A 17,500-nucleotide genomic window follows, 5' to 3' on the forward strand; every position below is an offset into this window, starting at 1 on the left:
AAGGGAGATGATCCCTTCGAAAGCTCAATAAATTTCATATTCTTTTCATAAAATGAAAGTTACCGTACACTTATTTCTTCTGAATATTAAAAGGCTGGAAAGACTTATCTATAACCTATATATTTATTATAAATAAATAAATGGATCACTGATCAGCCTTTTGATATGTCGAAGAAATAAAAGGAATGTACGGTACTTGTGTGTAACTAGAATGGTTCAACACCCTGGGGCTGTGGATTACCTACTTTCATGTCCTACCCTTTTCTATGGTATATAATTATTATTCTATTCCAATTCCCTTAATCTCTCCATACTAGGTGCAAACCACAGCGCTCGACTAAAAACAAGGTCAAGGTACCTATTTCCATGCTTAGTTTAAGTAAGGCAATACTTTTTTAGATGCTACCCATCTCTCTCCTTTTTCCTGGTAGATTAGAACGCGGGAGCTCAATGAGAGAGAGAGAGAGAGAGAGAGAGGAGAGAGAGAGAGGAGGAGAGAGAGAGGAGAGAGAGGAGAGAGAGAGAGAGAGGGGGGGGGAAAAGCAATCTCTCAAAAATAAGCAATCTACATAAATATTTATACAAATTTTCATAAGTGCAAAAAACAATAAAAAATTATAAATCTTCAAAAACAACAAACATTAATAATAGTTAGTGGTGAAAAATACTAGAGAGTCTCCGCTTCCCATGAAAAGTACCGGAATAAATGAAGCCAACTGTACCTATTTCCCTGCTTAGCTGAAGTAAGGCAATATATTTAAGAAGGTACTCATTTCTTTCCATCGTCCGGATAGATTAAAACGCCGAAGCTCAGATTACCATGAGAGAGAGAGAGGAGAGAGAGAGAGAGAGAGAGAGAGAGGAGAGGAGAGAGAGGAGAGATATGCATTCTCTCAAAAATAAGCTATCTACATACATAAAATTTAGACAAATTTTTAAAAGCGCAAAAGCAATAAACAATCATAAATCTTCAAGCAATAAACAATTGTAAATCTTCAAAAACAACAAAAAAATCATTCATAGTTAGTACTGAAAAAACAAATTTCTCTGCAATAATTCATAAAACCCAATATTAAAATAAAGTGCCACAATACCAAGGAAATTAAATCACCCCTAAGATGCCAAACACTTTCAATGTGTCTTAAATTCAAAATAAATTTCTCCTACAAAGATATGAGGATGTAGTCTTCAACATTAGTACAAACTATAAATTTAACACGAAGGTGATACACTAGTTCCTTAATGCTTTAACTATCAGAGACGTCGCCTTAGATACATCCAAGGACCCTTTAGAGTTTAGACTATGGCCTTATATATATGGACCTTAAGAACATCATAATAGTGCTAGATGGAAGTCAAGTTACCTATTATCTGTACCTAAACAATGAGTCATAAATAAGATATCTATTGGATATGATAAAACTAAGATAAATCTTCATCCAATCACATATATGATTATTCAAATTAACTAATTTCATGATAGGGGTATTTCACATACAAATGTATTTTTGATGCTAATAACTTAAACTGTAGAAATAAACTGATTTCTCTTAACCAGTATATAGAATTTTTGGTATAACATTCAATTTAACAAAGAACATGTCTGGGATACACAAAAGAAATTTTAACAGTAAAATCCCTAAAAAATCAATCATAAATGTTACAAATTTCGATATTAATATTTACTCGAATGAGGAAGTAAAATGGGACCTAAAAGGTTATAAAAGGTTATCATACAAGGCTGAAGTGACGTTAACGAATAGTGTTATTTATGTAAGTGGAGTAACATCAATAGGAAGATGACGAGAATAAACTCTGTAAAAATGGATGAAGGAAACGATACCAGCCATTCCACAAAAAAAGTTTTCAAATTCTTATACATATCGTGAGATCATCTGCAGATAAATTAGCCAAAGCCCTTCTGAGAGAGAGAGAGAGAGAGAGAGAGAGAGAGAGAGAGAGCAAACTTGAATAATTCACCAAATAAAATCTTTAACGTCCATTCCTGCTAAGGGGAATGAAAGCCTAACAACACATGACTGTGAGCGACTGAACATTGACCGCGAGACACCTTCCCTGGCATCATGTTCCCCACTCACTCCATCATCCTCTCCGGAGAGGAGATTGAGAGATTAACAGCATTTTAGAAAGGAGACAAACCTTAAAGAAGCGACAACACTTGCACTGAGAGAGAGAGAGAGAGAGAGAGAGAGAGAGAGAGAGTTCAGTAAAACAGTAGTTCACAAAATCAGTTAATGCGATTACTTCCAAACAAGTACTAAAACATATCACTAAGACCTAATTGCATCATCTAACACATATCACTAAGACCTAATTCTACACCAGAAGAAACGCAGCAAAGCATACCAAAAATAAAGCACCCACACATTACGTTCTTAAATCACACAAATCTAGGTACTGTAGTAACAAATCTTTTTGTAACGTCACATTTGCCTTGAAGACAGCTACCACTACTGTTAAAGGTGGACAGAAATAATAAACCACATCTCTGGATATATTGTAATCCATATACATATGGTTCATTCGTTTCTTGGACTAAAACAGAATCTATAAAATCAAACAGCTAAAACAACTAGTTCTCTAGATGACTTTTGAAAGGTCATACCTCTATGTAAACACATTTTCACTCTTATTAAAAACGGATCTATTCTTACCTTTCTGAATCAATCTTCTTGTATAACCTGATGGCAATTACTATCTTCTTAAATGATTAAACTATTGTGGGCAACACAACTCACTTCACTTAATAAGGGGATTATTTCAGTTAACTACACTACACAGCTTTTTTCGAACTTTTTTTATATCACAGTCATTATCTGAGTTATAACGAAAAGATATAACATTTTGATCACTTATTCACTACTGAAGTAAGGAAATGACAAATGGAGAAGTAATGATTTAAAAGCTCAAGATAAGATAGAGACGACTGGCGAAAAATAACTAAGGCCCTTGGCGTCAGTAGGCGTGGGAGGAGATGATGATGATGATGATTCACCCCTGATGAAAATTCATGGTAGCGAATTATCACTACCTAAAGAAATATTGTAAGAAATCCTTTTTTTCAGCTTCTATACTTCAAAATAACATTGGGAATCTTCTAAAATTAGAGATATAAATTCACAGTAATGTTCTATCACATTTCAGATGCTTATGAGCTTAATGATTATTGCAAACCCCACATGACAGCAAAGACTTTGGATTACTCAGCTACAGTTCGTTTTAATATTTTTCATATGTACCCTTGCAATTTCTTAGAACTCCTCAGAAAACTCCTGCTCACTGTTTTCAAACTCCATAGGCTCATGGCTTTTCTCTTTCGTGACACTACCTTGACGAGAGTCTGATTTTAAGGTTCCTCTTTTTGATTTTACTCTACGAGTAGATTTCTTCTTGGATATCGTGGTCTTCCGGGATTGCTTGTGTAGTTTTCGATCGCGCATTTTCTCTTTGCGAGCAACCTTCCTCTTGGAAAGTGCAAAATATTGCTTTGAAAAGATAACTTTCTTTTGAGCCCTCTTCTTGGTAAGGTCCAATGCATTATTTTTTGTTGTCTTAATTGGGAGAGAAACTCATTCACAGCCACTGGATGAAAAAGATCCTCTGAAAAGGGAGATGACTTGATCAACTCAGAGACCTGTAAGTTCAACTTTAGTCCACGAAAAACCTTTTGCCTCAAAGTTTTCCGTATTCTATAAAATTCCATAAGTGCATAGCGAAAGGCCCCTTCTAGAGTTAACATTGGGGTTTCTAAGGTTTTTGAAAAACGAATTAAAATGCTGGTTACTTGGTCATCCCCATTTGCCATTGTTGTTTTGAAGGATGCCATAAGTGACTGGAAAGCCTGAATGCTATTAATCAGCCTAAGAAGTTGGGCCCTTGCACCTTTTTCTTCTCTGTAAGAAGCAACAGGTAGCTTCCTCAATTTTATTCTCAACAAGCGTGCTGTGTCTTCCACGCCTATTTGAGGAGCAGAAAGTGCTGCAAAAATGTCAGTCATGTTTTCTCTATTGAAGAGGATATTCAGAAACGACAAACTAGTAGCCCCGGTGGAACTCTTTCCTTCAATGAATTTGGTCCAAAGGGTGTTCAGATCATCACAGTTACCTCTGGCAAAGGCGTCTTCGTCATTTTCAGGCATAACCTGCCAGTTGTCTTTATGGTTTCTTGCCCCAGGAAGGCAGTTGACCTTTTGTGAAGCTGCACCACTAGAGAGATTTGTGGTAAACGTTGGACTATCTCTGAATGCCTTTGAACCCTTGTCTTTTTCTAATGTGCATTTACCTGAAAGAGCAGATTCCTCCTCTTCCCCATCAGCCACATATCTTATGAATGGAATTGTACTTTGGAAGCGAACCTTGCACCTTTCTGAGGAGAGTGTCACCCACTCCCTACCAACAGGAACTCTAACTCTTGGGACAGGGCCAGTTCTGTCTAATTTGAAACCGTCAGGAAGAGGCACCCAACCATCGTCTTTCTCCTGCCGTTTCCTGGTCTCTTTGAGCGAGCTTGAGTGGCAAAACTCAAATTCTGCATTTTTCTCCTGATGGTTTGTACTTTTCAAAGGTAAAATATTCCCCTTCACTGGATTTGAAGCAAGAATATTGCTTCTTCCAGATGCCTTTTCATCATTTACATTGAAAGAAGTTTGTATACCACCAAAATTCTCAGTATCTTTCAGTCCAGAAGAAGGCGTGACATTTTCATATTTGATCATCTGCTTCTGTAACAGCATATTCTGAATGTTCCCAACAGATTGCACCAACCAGTTCATCGTTTTTGCTACTTCCTCCATCGAAGGTATTTCAACTCTTTCTAAGTTACCATTTCCAGATACAAGTCTTTCCAAATTAAGATTCTCAGAATCAGCTCGCCCTGAAATACAGTTTTCAGAATCAGCTTGTTTTGAATGACTATTCTCAAAATTGGCTCGTTTTGAATTAAGATTTTCAGAATCACCTCTTTTTGAATTACAATTTTCAGAATCAGATCGTTTTAAATAAGGATTCTGAGAAACGGCCCGTTTTGAGTATCGCTTCTCAGAATCCACTCGTTTTGAACAGCGATTCTCAGAATAATCTGGTCTTGAATGAAAATTTTCTAAATCGGCTCGTTTTGAATTACGATTCAAAGAATCTGCTCTTACTGAATAAAGATTCTCAGAATCTGCTTGTTCCAAATTCCGATTCTCAGAATCTGGTCGTTCTAACTTCCGATTCTCGGAATCTGCTCGTTCTGCACAACAATTCTCTGAATCGGCTCGTTCTGAATAATGATTAGCAGAATTAGAATTGGCTCGTTCTGAATAAAGATTATTAGAAACAGTTTGTTTTGAATATTGATTCTCAGAATCAGCTTGTTTTGAAAAACACTCAGAATTAGCTCGTTCTGAACGACTCTCTGAATTAGCTCGTTCTGAACGACTTTCTGAATTAGCTCGTTCTGAGCGACTCTCCGAATTAGCTCGTTCTGAGCGACTCTCCGAATTAGCTCGTTCTGAGCGACTCTCCGAATTAGCTCGTTCTGAGCGACTCTCCGAATTAGCTCGTTCTGAGCGACTCTCCGAATTAGCTCGTTCTGAGCGACTCTCCGAATTAGCTCTTTCTGAATGACTCTCCGAATTAGCTCGCTCTGAACGACTCTCCGAAATAGCTCGTTCTGAACGACTCTCTGAATTAGCTCGTTCTGAACGACTCTCTGAATTAGCTCGTTCTGAAGGACTCTCCGAATTAGCTCGTTCTGAATGACTCTCCGAATTAGCTCGTTCTGAATAACGACTTTCAGAATCAGCTCTTTCTGAGTAACGACTTTCAGAATCAGCTCGTTCTGAATCAGGTTGTTCTGAATAACGATTCTCAGAACCAGCTCGTTCTGAATAAGGATTCTCAGAATCAGCTCGTTCTGAATAACGATCCTCAGAATCAGCTCGTTCTGAATAACGATCCTCAGAATCAGCTCGTTCTGAATAAGGATTCTCAGAATTAGATAGTTTCGAGATACGATTCTCGAGATATGACCGTGTTGAAGTAAGACTTTCGGAACCTCCTCGTTCTGAATTACGACTGTCAAAACCTGCTCGTCCTGAATTACGATTATCAGAACCTTCTTGTCCTGAATTAAGACTGTCAGAACCTACTTGTCCTGAATTACGACTCTGAGAACCTACTCGTCCTGAATTACGACTGTCGGAACCAGCTCGTCCTGAATTACGACTGTCAGAACCTACTCGTCCTGGATTATGACTTTCCAATTTAGTTCGTTCTGAAAAGTGTCTTGTAGCAGACGTGACTCGTTCTGAAGAAACTGACACATCATCAAAGGGTTCATCATCTTCACTTTCTGAGAAATGTAAAACCCTGTTTCTTTTTTCCGGAGGTGCCCCTTCCACTTCTGAACTATCGGAATCATCTGATACAATCAATCTTCTTCTTGGTGGTCGCTTTGACTTTTGAAACTCTCTGGGAGAGATTTCCTCCTCTACATTCTTTGAACTGGGGCCTCCCACACCAGAATCAAACCCAAACACCAACTCACGCAAAGCTTCGTCTTGAACCACGCTCCCTGGAAGATGTCTTCTCTTCCTAAGCTTTTGCATTTTTGAAATCCATGAAGTTAATTTCTCTCTCAAAACCACCGACTGTTGCATAGCTTCGGATGGACCACTCAGTAGGAGGGAGATCCATTCCCGACACTGATCGCAGTCGTGAGGTTGATATTCGGCTAAGTCAGAGTCATAGCAAGAAGAGTGGCTGGGACAGCATTTATGAGTGCCGTTATCACTAAACTGAGTTTGGCATCCATTAGCAGAGCATAACTTGGTGCCAACATTCTGTGACATTTCTGTAACAGAAATAAAACTCTGATGTAGACACTGGACACCACTTTTATTTCATAACATATAAAATATACCAAAAACAACTTTATGCACCTTGAAGGTGGCAAATACATAACTCTTCAGCATAATTAAGCATCAACTAGGTGTTACAACTTCAGTGTCATCCAGAAAATGAAAATTTTGTAATAGAAAATAAACAGCACAATAAATCTTTGTCCTTAGGGCATCATCAACAGAAAAAAATGCAAAGTAATTTTTGACACAGCACAAATGTCTATGTAGGTCTGACTACCTTCGGCCAATAAATATTCGCAAGATAGAAAATATGATGCATAAAAATTTCATAATAGAGTAAGTAACAGACTGCCATATAAAATACTGTATTCCAATCGACATATTACTTGAAAAAACAAATCTTCCAAAGAACTTGATAATGACTGATGGATACCAAGTCAAGGCAGTAAGCATTATAATTTTAATGATTAGATATACCTTCGAATAATCACAATCTGCACAAAATACTCGTATCCATTCAAGTATGCAAGTCAGCAGTTCACATATAAATAAACAATTACCATCAACATCACGAATGTTATTCTTCTAATATTTTAATCCTCATTTCAAAGACGGCTTACTGCTGGAACATAACTTTTTTTACATAGAAACTGATATTGATGAAAATCTATTAACGAATAATACATGGCTGACTAATGTAGGCTGTTGAGAATGCTCGCAGGATTACCATTAAGATTACTAATCAAGCCAAGGTTCAAAGCTTTGCTATGACTCGCTAACACTTTACCAGGCAACCATACAGAAAACCGATCAAATTTTCCACAATAGATTCTAATAAAACACTGTCAAGATCACATACTTTTCGGTTTATGAATCAGTCATAATGAAAGAATTTCTGTGCGTTGCCTTCCGATGTTCCTAGATTATTACCAGTAACCTTAATCTAGGAGAGTACTGCGTCTGCAAATGGGGACAAGGTTCCCAGCACTTTGTACTCAAGAGTATAATCTATCATACAAGGACGAGAAGTCTTTTGATAATTATGTTTCTTAATACAAATATATCAGGTTGTTTGTTGGGTAAACAATACTCTTGTACACTTTCCATATACACTGGATGTTTCCTCTCCTGGATATGATGTTTTTGGGCCCGTATTAATTTAATTTGGTCATTGGGTCTGGCCCTAGGGCCTAAGAGGTTATTAGCATACTTTGGGTACACGGCAAAATTATCATTGGCTTTGAATGGGAAAATTCGGGTATATACATTTTGAATTGCAGGAAATGCATTCTTAATAAGAATTATTTTAGCATAAATAGAACTATTGTATCACTCCCTTCTTACGATGAACTCCTAGCCTCTCTGAAGTGGAAATATAGGGGTGATATATATGAATATATCTATCGCGTTTTATAGTGAGAATCATGTTGCCATGACAGTAGTGAAGGATTTTTTCATCGACAATAAGGATGTACACCTTACAAGAGTATAAATCAGATGAAATTAGATATATCTACAGTTCCTACAACAAGACACAAAATAGTTTTCTTAATCTAACTTTAATAACCATATGAATTTCTTATTTCTATAATTACCATAAATTTCTCAAAACACAAGGCATCATAACTTATGAGAAATTCATAGCAACATAAAAGCACGAAAGCGTAAAGAAGAATTTTCCAATATCATGTAATTTTTCGGAAAGTTTGAGAAATAAATTTAGTTTATGGAGCATATTAAAAATTTCACGGTCACCTACATGCAAGCAGATATAAGCACAGGATAATCTTCTATGTAACTAAATTACTTAAAATCAAAGGTAAGGACAGTAAATAGGGAATATAAGCATTTACGACTTCCATCATAAAAAGTATCGAATTGTTCGTAAAAATATTAAATATGTATTCTCGTTTGAGGACATATTTCAAGAGTTAACATGGACCAAGTGGATTATTATAAAGTAAAAAATAATAAAGATCCACTGACATTGCAGAGAGAGAGAGAGAGAGAGAGAGAGAGAGAGAGAGAGAGAGAGAGAGAGAGAGAGAGAGAGTCAACTAGGTAATTATGTGTTATTCAAAAAGCCTTAGCAGAGTTATTTAGAGCCAAGAGTTAACATGGAGCAAGTGGATTATAAAATAAAAACTAATAAAGATCCACTGACATTGCAGAGAGAGAGAGAGAGAGAGAGAGAGAGAGAGAGAGAGTCAACTAGGTAATTATGTGTTATTCAAAAAGCCTTAGCAGAGTTATTTAGAGCTAAGAGCGTCACGAAGGCTATAAACACGTGACAACTTGGGTACTGAGCCATCGAGGTACAGTACAAATGAAGCCACAGCAGACACATAAGAATGTTTTCATTGACAAAGAAACATGTGAAATAATACTTGAAATTACACATCAAAAGATACACAAGGTACATAGTCTCTGTACTGTCTTGGATTAGAGTTCTCTTGCTTGAGGGTACACTTGGGCACACTATTCTATCTTTTTTCTCTTCCTTTTGTTATTTTGAAATTTTTATAGCTTATATAAGAACGATTTATTCTAATGTTATTGTTCTCAAACATCTCGTGTTTATTTCCTTATATCCTTTCCTCACTGGGCTAATTTCCCTGTTGGAGCCCTTGGGCTCACAGCATCCTGCTTTTCCAACTAGGGTTGTAGCTTAGCAAGTAATAACAATAATAATAATAATAATAATAATAATAATAATACTGGTACATGTGAAATGAGTATTTTCATGTACTTACACTGTCCACTTTTAAAACCTTAACATGGGACTTATTTTTCTCAAAATTGTGCTGGTTTGTTAAAATCAACACTTTCAAATTGGATGTTGCAAATATCTGGCCTCTTTTATAGCGCAGAATCTCCAGTACATCTTTTATTTTTATTTTTGTTTTGGCTAAACATGAGTTTACAGATATAAGGAAAATACATTTGGAATTACAAGTTTGTATTATTGTGCTCAAATATTACATATTTCCGAATTTCGCAAGCTTATCCTGTCGCTAAAAAATCTCTCTCTCTCTCTCTCTCTCTCTCTCTCTCTCTCTCTCTCTCTCTCTCTCTCTCTCTCTCTCTCTCTCTCTCAGTACCCATATTTTCAATTCATTTATTCTATTCGCCTTTCCTTTCATAATTCAATCATCACAATTTAACACTTCTTCAACCACATCAATTATTAACATTAACTGCTCAAATTTCTGAATCCTTCTGTCTAACAGATAATTTTAGAGTAAAAAATACTGTAACTATTATTTACAATCTTCCTTTCATCTCCAAATTTCTTTTCTATATTCCACTATATCTTGAATAATGAATTCAGCATTAAAGTTACCCTCACTTTTCCCTTTCTAGATCTTTAATTACTTGTAGTTGTCAACTCGTTTCTATGGTGATCAAACTAAACGTATTATTGTAATTGTAATTATTAATATTAGTACTACTACTACTACTACTACTACTACTACTACTACTACTACTACTACTACTATAATTTCTTTCCCTCCTTCTACTTCAACAACTGACTACTGCATCCATCATCGTCACTAACAGATTTACAACAAATATTAATAAAGTGGTCATCTACCGCTGCTACCGAAAAAAAAAAAAAACCGCATGTGAATCCTTATATCTATATCGATTAAATTAATCTTTTTTTTTTCTTTACAAAGACACTAAAATCTCTCTTCCTCAAATCGAGCTCACCTTAAACAGGTTACGTAACCTTCCTCATATTACGAAAAAAGCTAGTATTTACAATTGCGTCACCACACCTGAGAGGTTTCTCCTATTATCAACGTCAAAATCATTAGCTTTTGTTATTTTTAACTGACAACCACCATTACACAACTCGTAGATGAAATATTCAAATAATTTCTATCCATCTACAGATTAAGACAAACTTTTAAAAGAATTGACATTAAATACTGGGATTTCTCCTTACTGCTGGAAAGGAATCTACTTTTCAACAACGTAGCATCTTCACCCTTAAGGAAAGAGTATACATAATAAACTACTGTACGCAATCCGTCAAAAATGACGGCTAAATATTCAAGTACATAACCCCACACACGCTCACCCCTCTCATCCTGGTATGACTACTCCCTCTCCGAGGAACGGACAGAGCTGAGCGCTTGTAAGAATTGTGGGATTCTGACCGGGAATTATATATATATATATATATATATATATATATATATATATATATATATATATATATATATACTGTATATATATATATATATATATATATATATATATATATATATATATATATATATATATATATATATATATATATATATATATATATATATATATATAGTGACAACATTGCATAAGGGCACCGTAACCATTTCAGGTGTTGGTAATTTCCTACTGAAGTGCTGACTACAGAGAAACAAAAATAGTTATTAGTCACAGAAAGGATAATGACGTAACAAACGTACCTGAAAGCTTAAGTCTCTCTCTCTCTCTCTCTCTCTCTCTCTCTCTCTCTCTCTCTCTCTCTCTCTCTCTCTCTAAAATCCGTATATGTAAAAAAATCCATTAGTACTCCTCAACAGAAGGTTCAAATGACAACTTCCTATTAATCGCTTGAGCCACAGTCCATACCACACTAAATCCGGGTACATAGACAGTAAATGCACCCATATATTTCATCCTTTTCTCCAAAATTGTTGGAAAGTCTTAAAATTCACGTTCTACGATAGCAATGTTCATGCTTTGGTATATTTCATGACAAAAAGATCATGTATATATATATATATATATATATATATATATATATATATATATATATATATATATATATATATATATATACATATAGTGTATATATATATGTATACATATATATATACATATATATAAACATACATACATATAGTGTGTATATATATATACATATATATAAACGTACATGCATATATATATATATACACACACACATATACTGTACATACATAAAAGAGCGTACATAAGGCCGTGTATATTCATAACCTTTAGTCACTTCCAAAAAAAATCGCCGATCAAGAAAAACAAACATTTCTCACTTTCAGTATTTACAAACACAATGTTAAGAGTCGAACCCCCCCCCCACACCCCCTGTGGAACGGGGAATGATATGGCTTCCATTTCTACATGTGACAATACGTCTTCACCTTGAATTAAAAGAAAAAAAAAAACATAACTTTTTAACTCGTACCAGGAGGAGATATTTTCAAACTGATACGATGTTATTTCTAACGTTATGATTATGATTATTATTATTATTATAGTATGTGATTATCATAAATAAAAAACAAGCATTTACTTAATTATACAACAATCTTACTTATTACGTCAAATATGGTATATTACGCGGCTTTATATTTTCCTGTCACGATTTTGTATTTCATGTTACACACAAAAATTATATAAACAAACATCTCTTTATTCCCTAAGATTATCATCATCATTACTATCTCTATTTGACATTCGGTGTAAGACAGCAAACTCTGCCCTTCTCATATGAACCGTGACGAAAGCGCTACCATTGCTCTACGAAATTTTTCTAGAGTCGCAGTCTCCACCAATAATAGTAAACGAGTGTATATCTAAACTTGCTGAAATCAGGTCATGTTGAATTTGACAATTCAAGGTCACATAAGGTCAATGGTCATAGCATCATTTTGAAGCCCATATATGGATTTCTAAATCAATATTATTAACAGAGTTTGTATCTGTCCTCGTTTGGGAGTTGTAACCCTCTGAAATTCAATGACCTTGAAAATTCGACCCCCCTAAAACTTTGTCCCTGCTAATCGTCAAAATTATGCATTTTCAAGATTTTGATATAGAGCATTATATTTTCAGCACCGGAAAATAAAGACTTTGGTCTTGGTTTCAAGCAAATCGGATAATATGTGATGGAAGTCACAGTAAAATAAATTATTCTGACCTTTCGAGTCATTGTGACATTGTTCTTGACCTTCTAAGGTCAAAATTTCCATGGGGTCTATTGAGTGCCATAGTGCATCTCTAATGGAAATTTCAAGTAAATCCGTCTTGAGGTTTTTCCGTAAAGCTGCTAACAAGGAAAACAAACAAACAAACAAACAAGACTATTTAATCTACCAAAAGCAATGCCTCTCTCTCACATTTTAAACGTGTCAGGATTCCATCCTAATGTGAGATAGGAATTAGTTTACATTACTATATATATATATATATATATATATATATATATATATATATATATACACACATATATACAAAATACATACACGTACACACGCTATAATATATATATATATATATATATATATATATATATATATATATATATATATATATATATATATATCTATATATATATCTACATATATATATATATATATATATATATATATATATATATATATATATATAAACCTTCATCCCCCTTCTCTTCCAACACCACTCAGGGAGGGGGTTGTAAGGGGGATATGATCATGCACTATGAAAGTGCAACAAAGGGAGGAAGGCCGGGGAGAGGGGGGAGAAGAAGGGGGAAGAGGGAGGAGGACTGGCCATATCAAAAGCCTCTTTTCTGTAAAACATTTCCACTAATTAAATTGAGTCGCTCAATTAAAAACTCAAGTTATACAATGACTGAAGAGCTCTTTCCTTTCAGAGGCCATAATTCGTTGCCTAAATATATTCAATGGATACTTTTTGAAGCGTAGCACTTCCATTCCCTGCAGGGAATTTCTGAAGATAAAAAAAAAAGAACGTCATAGAAATTTCACATTAAATAAAAAGGAAAAAAATACCAAAAGTGACAGAAACTTCACAGCAAATAAAGAAGAACAAAAAGGCAAAAGTGATAGAAATTTCAAATAAAAATGAAGAAAAACACATAATTGATAAAAAATAACAGTAAATAAAAATGAGAAAAGAACGGATAAGTAATAAAACATAAAATAAAATAACATTAATATTAAATAAAACAGTACAACTAAGCAATTAAATTCACAGATTGGATAATTAAATTCCAGAAAGTGGCATCAATAAGAAATGAATTTTCAAAGAAATTCAACATAGGTATTGAATTCGATTCATGAATGTAGAATATTGCTCATAATGCCTGGCACCGGGCCATGGAAAGCCATTCAGGTACAGTAATAATGGCCGTAGGAATGAAGGCGAATCAGAAGGCTAACAAGTGGGTAAAGCTACAGACCGAAGAGTCGTTATAATGCCTACAGTGTACTGCGTGGGGTGTACTGACGGTACTACTATTCTTACGAGGAACACAAATGTTATTATTGCAAACAAAAATAAATTAACGAACCAGAGAATGATTTGAATGACATTTCCTCAATTAATTTTACCCAAAACATCTTTATAAAGGAAATTCACATAGGCCTATAAGCTTTTTAGTCTTCTGATACGTTAGGCCTACATAAAAATGTATGTTACAATGTTAAACTATTGGAGAAAATAGGTATAACAAAATATAATTTTTTAGGCCTAACTTTCAATTCAGCCGTCAGAATTAATTTTCTTTTAGATCGCATTCTAATAGCAAACTATTTTTTTTTTAGTCTCTCTACCCAAAGACTGACGTTGGTTGTCAAGTTTCCACCCACACAACTAAAGCTTTTAAGTCCTTTATTAAATTTTCCCATCACCCCTCAGTTAATTTCTTCATCTCATTCAACTTTCTTCATTTCCCTCGCCCTTCACAACATCCCATAATTGTCCTTTCGTGTATAAATTCAACTTCATTGCAGTCTTTAAGATGAACTGATGCTTCTACGGTATTCCTTGAAACACATTTCATCCAATACTGGTCTAGGGTAGTAAATGAGTTCAAGATGCACTCAAAAAATGTAGAGGGGTGACATATTTTCTCTCTCTCTCTCTCTCTCTCTCTCTCTCTCTCGCTCTCTCTCTCTCTCTCTCTCTTACAATCTAATACTATAGAGTGCTTTCAATGACGTCACTGGGAATCGCCGGCGGCCATGCTGGAGGGCATACAAAGCGAAAACATGGCGGCTGCTACAGCGAATAAGGACAATGAGAGCGACTTTGTCAAACAATTGTCGGGTGATGATAAGCGTTTTTACAAGCAGAAACTCGATCTAATTGATGGCCTAGATCCATACCAGATGCAGAATTCATTCAGTCAAAATATTGAGGATTTTCCCAGTATTTCATACATTGATATGGTGAACTACTTGGTACTGTCGGCCAACCCAGAACATGAGTGGGCATACATTTCCATTGAATAATCTGCTTCCAGAATTCGTTGTTTTTCCCTTTAATGCTTTTAAGTCCAAAATTAGATAAACACTGGGCCGATAAAGAGAGTGTTTATAATTATAATGCTAATATTGATCATTTAGCCTAACCTTGTGTATTATAATTTTTTATTGTCAAAATGTATGTAAAAGTTTTGCTTTATTATGTCAAATCTTTATCAGTTCATGCATAACCATTGTGTTTGTGTTTGGTTACAAATGCTATAATTTCTTATATACATATAAACATATGATGGACAAACTCTATTGTAATGCTCTTGGATGATCGTTTTGCCTCCTTGCAATTAAATGCGCAAGTTTAATTATTTTTTCGATGTTTCATATATAAGCTGAAGACCCCTTTGGATTAATCCAGCTTTCAGATATTATTATTATTATTATTATTATTTATAATCAATGTTTATTCATCACATAGGCCTGTATGTCTGCACAATTTAATACATAAATTAAAATAAATATAAATATACACTTAATTATATATAGGCATGAGCACCTTGGCGAAAGAGAGACCTAGGTAAGTAGCCTTTGTTAATATAGCCAATATGGGCGCTTTTAATTTATTTTTTTTTTTTTTTTTTTTTTTTTTGTAAATCTGAGATGCCCCTTTTGATGTTTAAAAATTGAGATGCCCCCTCCCCCACACACACTACACACTGAACTGACGATGATACTTTTGAAGTCACCTATGCGATCGGATATAGCATGTTTACACGGGAATAATGATACTTTTAGGGCCTAGCCGAGACTGACCTGATATGAAATAATCAGAACAGATACGTGCTTAGGGTAGTGAGGATTCACGTGGATCAGCCCGCGATATTCTGGTCAACCATAAGTCACGTCTGCACTTGGATAATTCTTCTGTATCTTTGTCCTGATTCTGAATAACTGCCGGTATGCGGTAGAAACTCTTGTCATCTCTTCGTCCTCGATTCCCACAGCCAACAAAAGCGCAAAAACTGGGCATTGTGTGAATGTGAATGTGATGAAATGGCTAAATATTCAACAGTTCAACCATAGCTATTCACTGAACGCGTCTTTGTATGCCCTCCAAGATGGCGGACCGGAAGTTTGATGACGCGTATTGAAAGGACTCTATTGTTGAGGAAGAGCAGCATACACGCATCAACCAAAAAGTCTCTCTCTCTCTCTCATCTATAAATACACCTTTTCTTGTTTTCCTTAAGATAGATAGAGAATAAATTTGTATAGAAGTTGCATCTTCATTGAAGTGGTAAATAAGACTAGCAGAATCCAATAGCCAAGTGGTAAAACTATTCTCCCCCAAAAATTGATTTTAAGAGTAATTATAAAAAAGTTATTGAATAAAACCGTAAATTACTTGAGAAAAACGACAAAAACTATTATATTAACCGCATAGGTCTAATTCCATTTTCGAATTCGCCTACACAAAGCAACGAAACAATATCATCGTAAATCAAAATTACCATAATACACTAAGTTAACTAAAAGGTGTAGAGGGAGATTAAAAAAATAAAAAGCCAAGGGGGAAAACATAGCATCTATACGGTAGCCAATGCTACGGTAACCGAAATAGCTAGCTGGTGGCAGCTCCCACAATACCAAAGCCACTGAGTGAAGTGAACTTGCGTCTACTTCTGTTGGTGAGTAATCTTTCTCCTTCCCTTCTTAACCTAACAGGTGAAACACATTCTGTACCGGGGAGAGAGAGACAGAGAGAGAGAGAGAGAGAGAGAGAGAGAGAGAGAGAGAGAGAGAGAGAGAGAGAGAGAGAGAGAAAGAGTGGGATTACCACTCAAGTTTTCTTTAACATATTTTGTCTAGATCAGGTTAGCCAATGTTTTTAATAATAGAATATGTTTAATAAGGTTTGGGTAAGTATAAAAGATAGCATTTGTAGATTGAATTGAAAATAAATATCATTAATATATCAAATAAAGCCTTACAATGTACTCTATCAATAGGCTAAAATACTGGCACCTTTTGCAGACAATTTCATAAGATTTTCGAAAATTTTTGGTAGAAAACTTGATAATAACAAAACTAAGAAATTCTTGTCATTCAACCGGTTTCAAGAAATACACCAATATTGTGGCATCTCTCTCTCTCTCTCTCTCTCTCTCTCTCTCTCTCTCTCTCTCTCTCTCTCTCTCTCTCTACAATTTTGAAAATTATCACTAATTTAATTAATATGATCCTCGTGTAAGCTCTCGGTGATGGTAACGAGACAATTAAAATAACAATCCGATCTCTCAAGAGATTGTTTTTGGTTAACAAGCCTTCAGAATAGGGTTACTGTAATTGATTCAAGACAGAGGAAAAGTTTCTTTATTTGGGAGTTTTTGATATAAAA

The 17,500-nt window shown here is 35.0% G+C and overlaps 2 protein-coding genes across 2 annotated transcripts in view; both read right to left on the reverse strand.

The window, feature by feature from the left end:
* Positions 1-6,856, reverse strand: part of LOC137653898 (uncharacterized protein DDB_G0287625-like) — a 13,122-nt gene extending 6,266 nt beyond the window's left edge. The window contains exon 1 of the mRNA XM_068387525.1: positions 2,676-6,856. Coding sequence (XP_068243626.1) covers positions 3,389-6,856 — 3,468 coding nt within the window. The 3' untranslated portion in view covers positions 2,676-3,388. The remainder of the gene's footprint in view (positions 1-2,675) is intronic.
* Positions 1-17,500, reverse strand: part of Vps50 (vacuolar protein sorting 50) — a 244,468-nt gene that overhangs the window by 30,869 nt on the left and 196,099 nt on the right. The gene's annotated exons all lie outside the window — the stretch shown is intronic.

The sequence above is a fragment of the Palaemon carinicauda genome, chromosome 15 (assembly GCF_036898095.1).
Source record: "Palaemon carinicauda isolate YSFRI2023 chromosome 15, ASM3689809v2, whole genome shotgun sequence".
Lineage (NCBI taxonomy): Eukaryota > Metazoa > Arthropoda > Malacostraca > Decapoda > Palaemonidae > Palaemon > Palaemon carinicauda.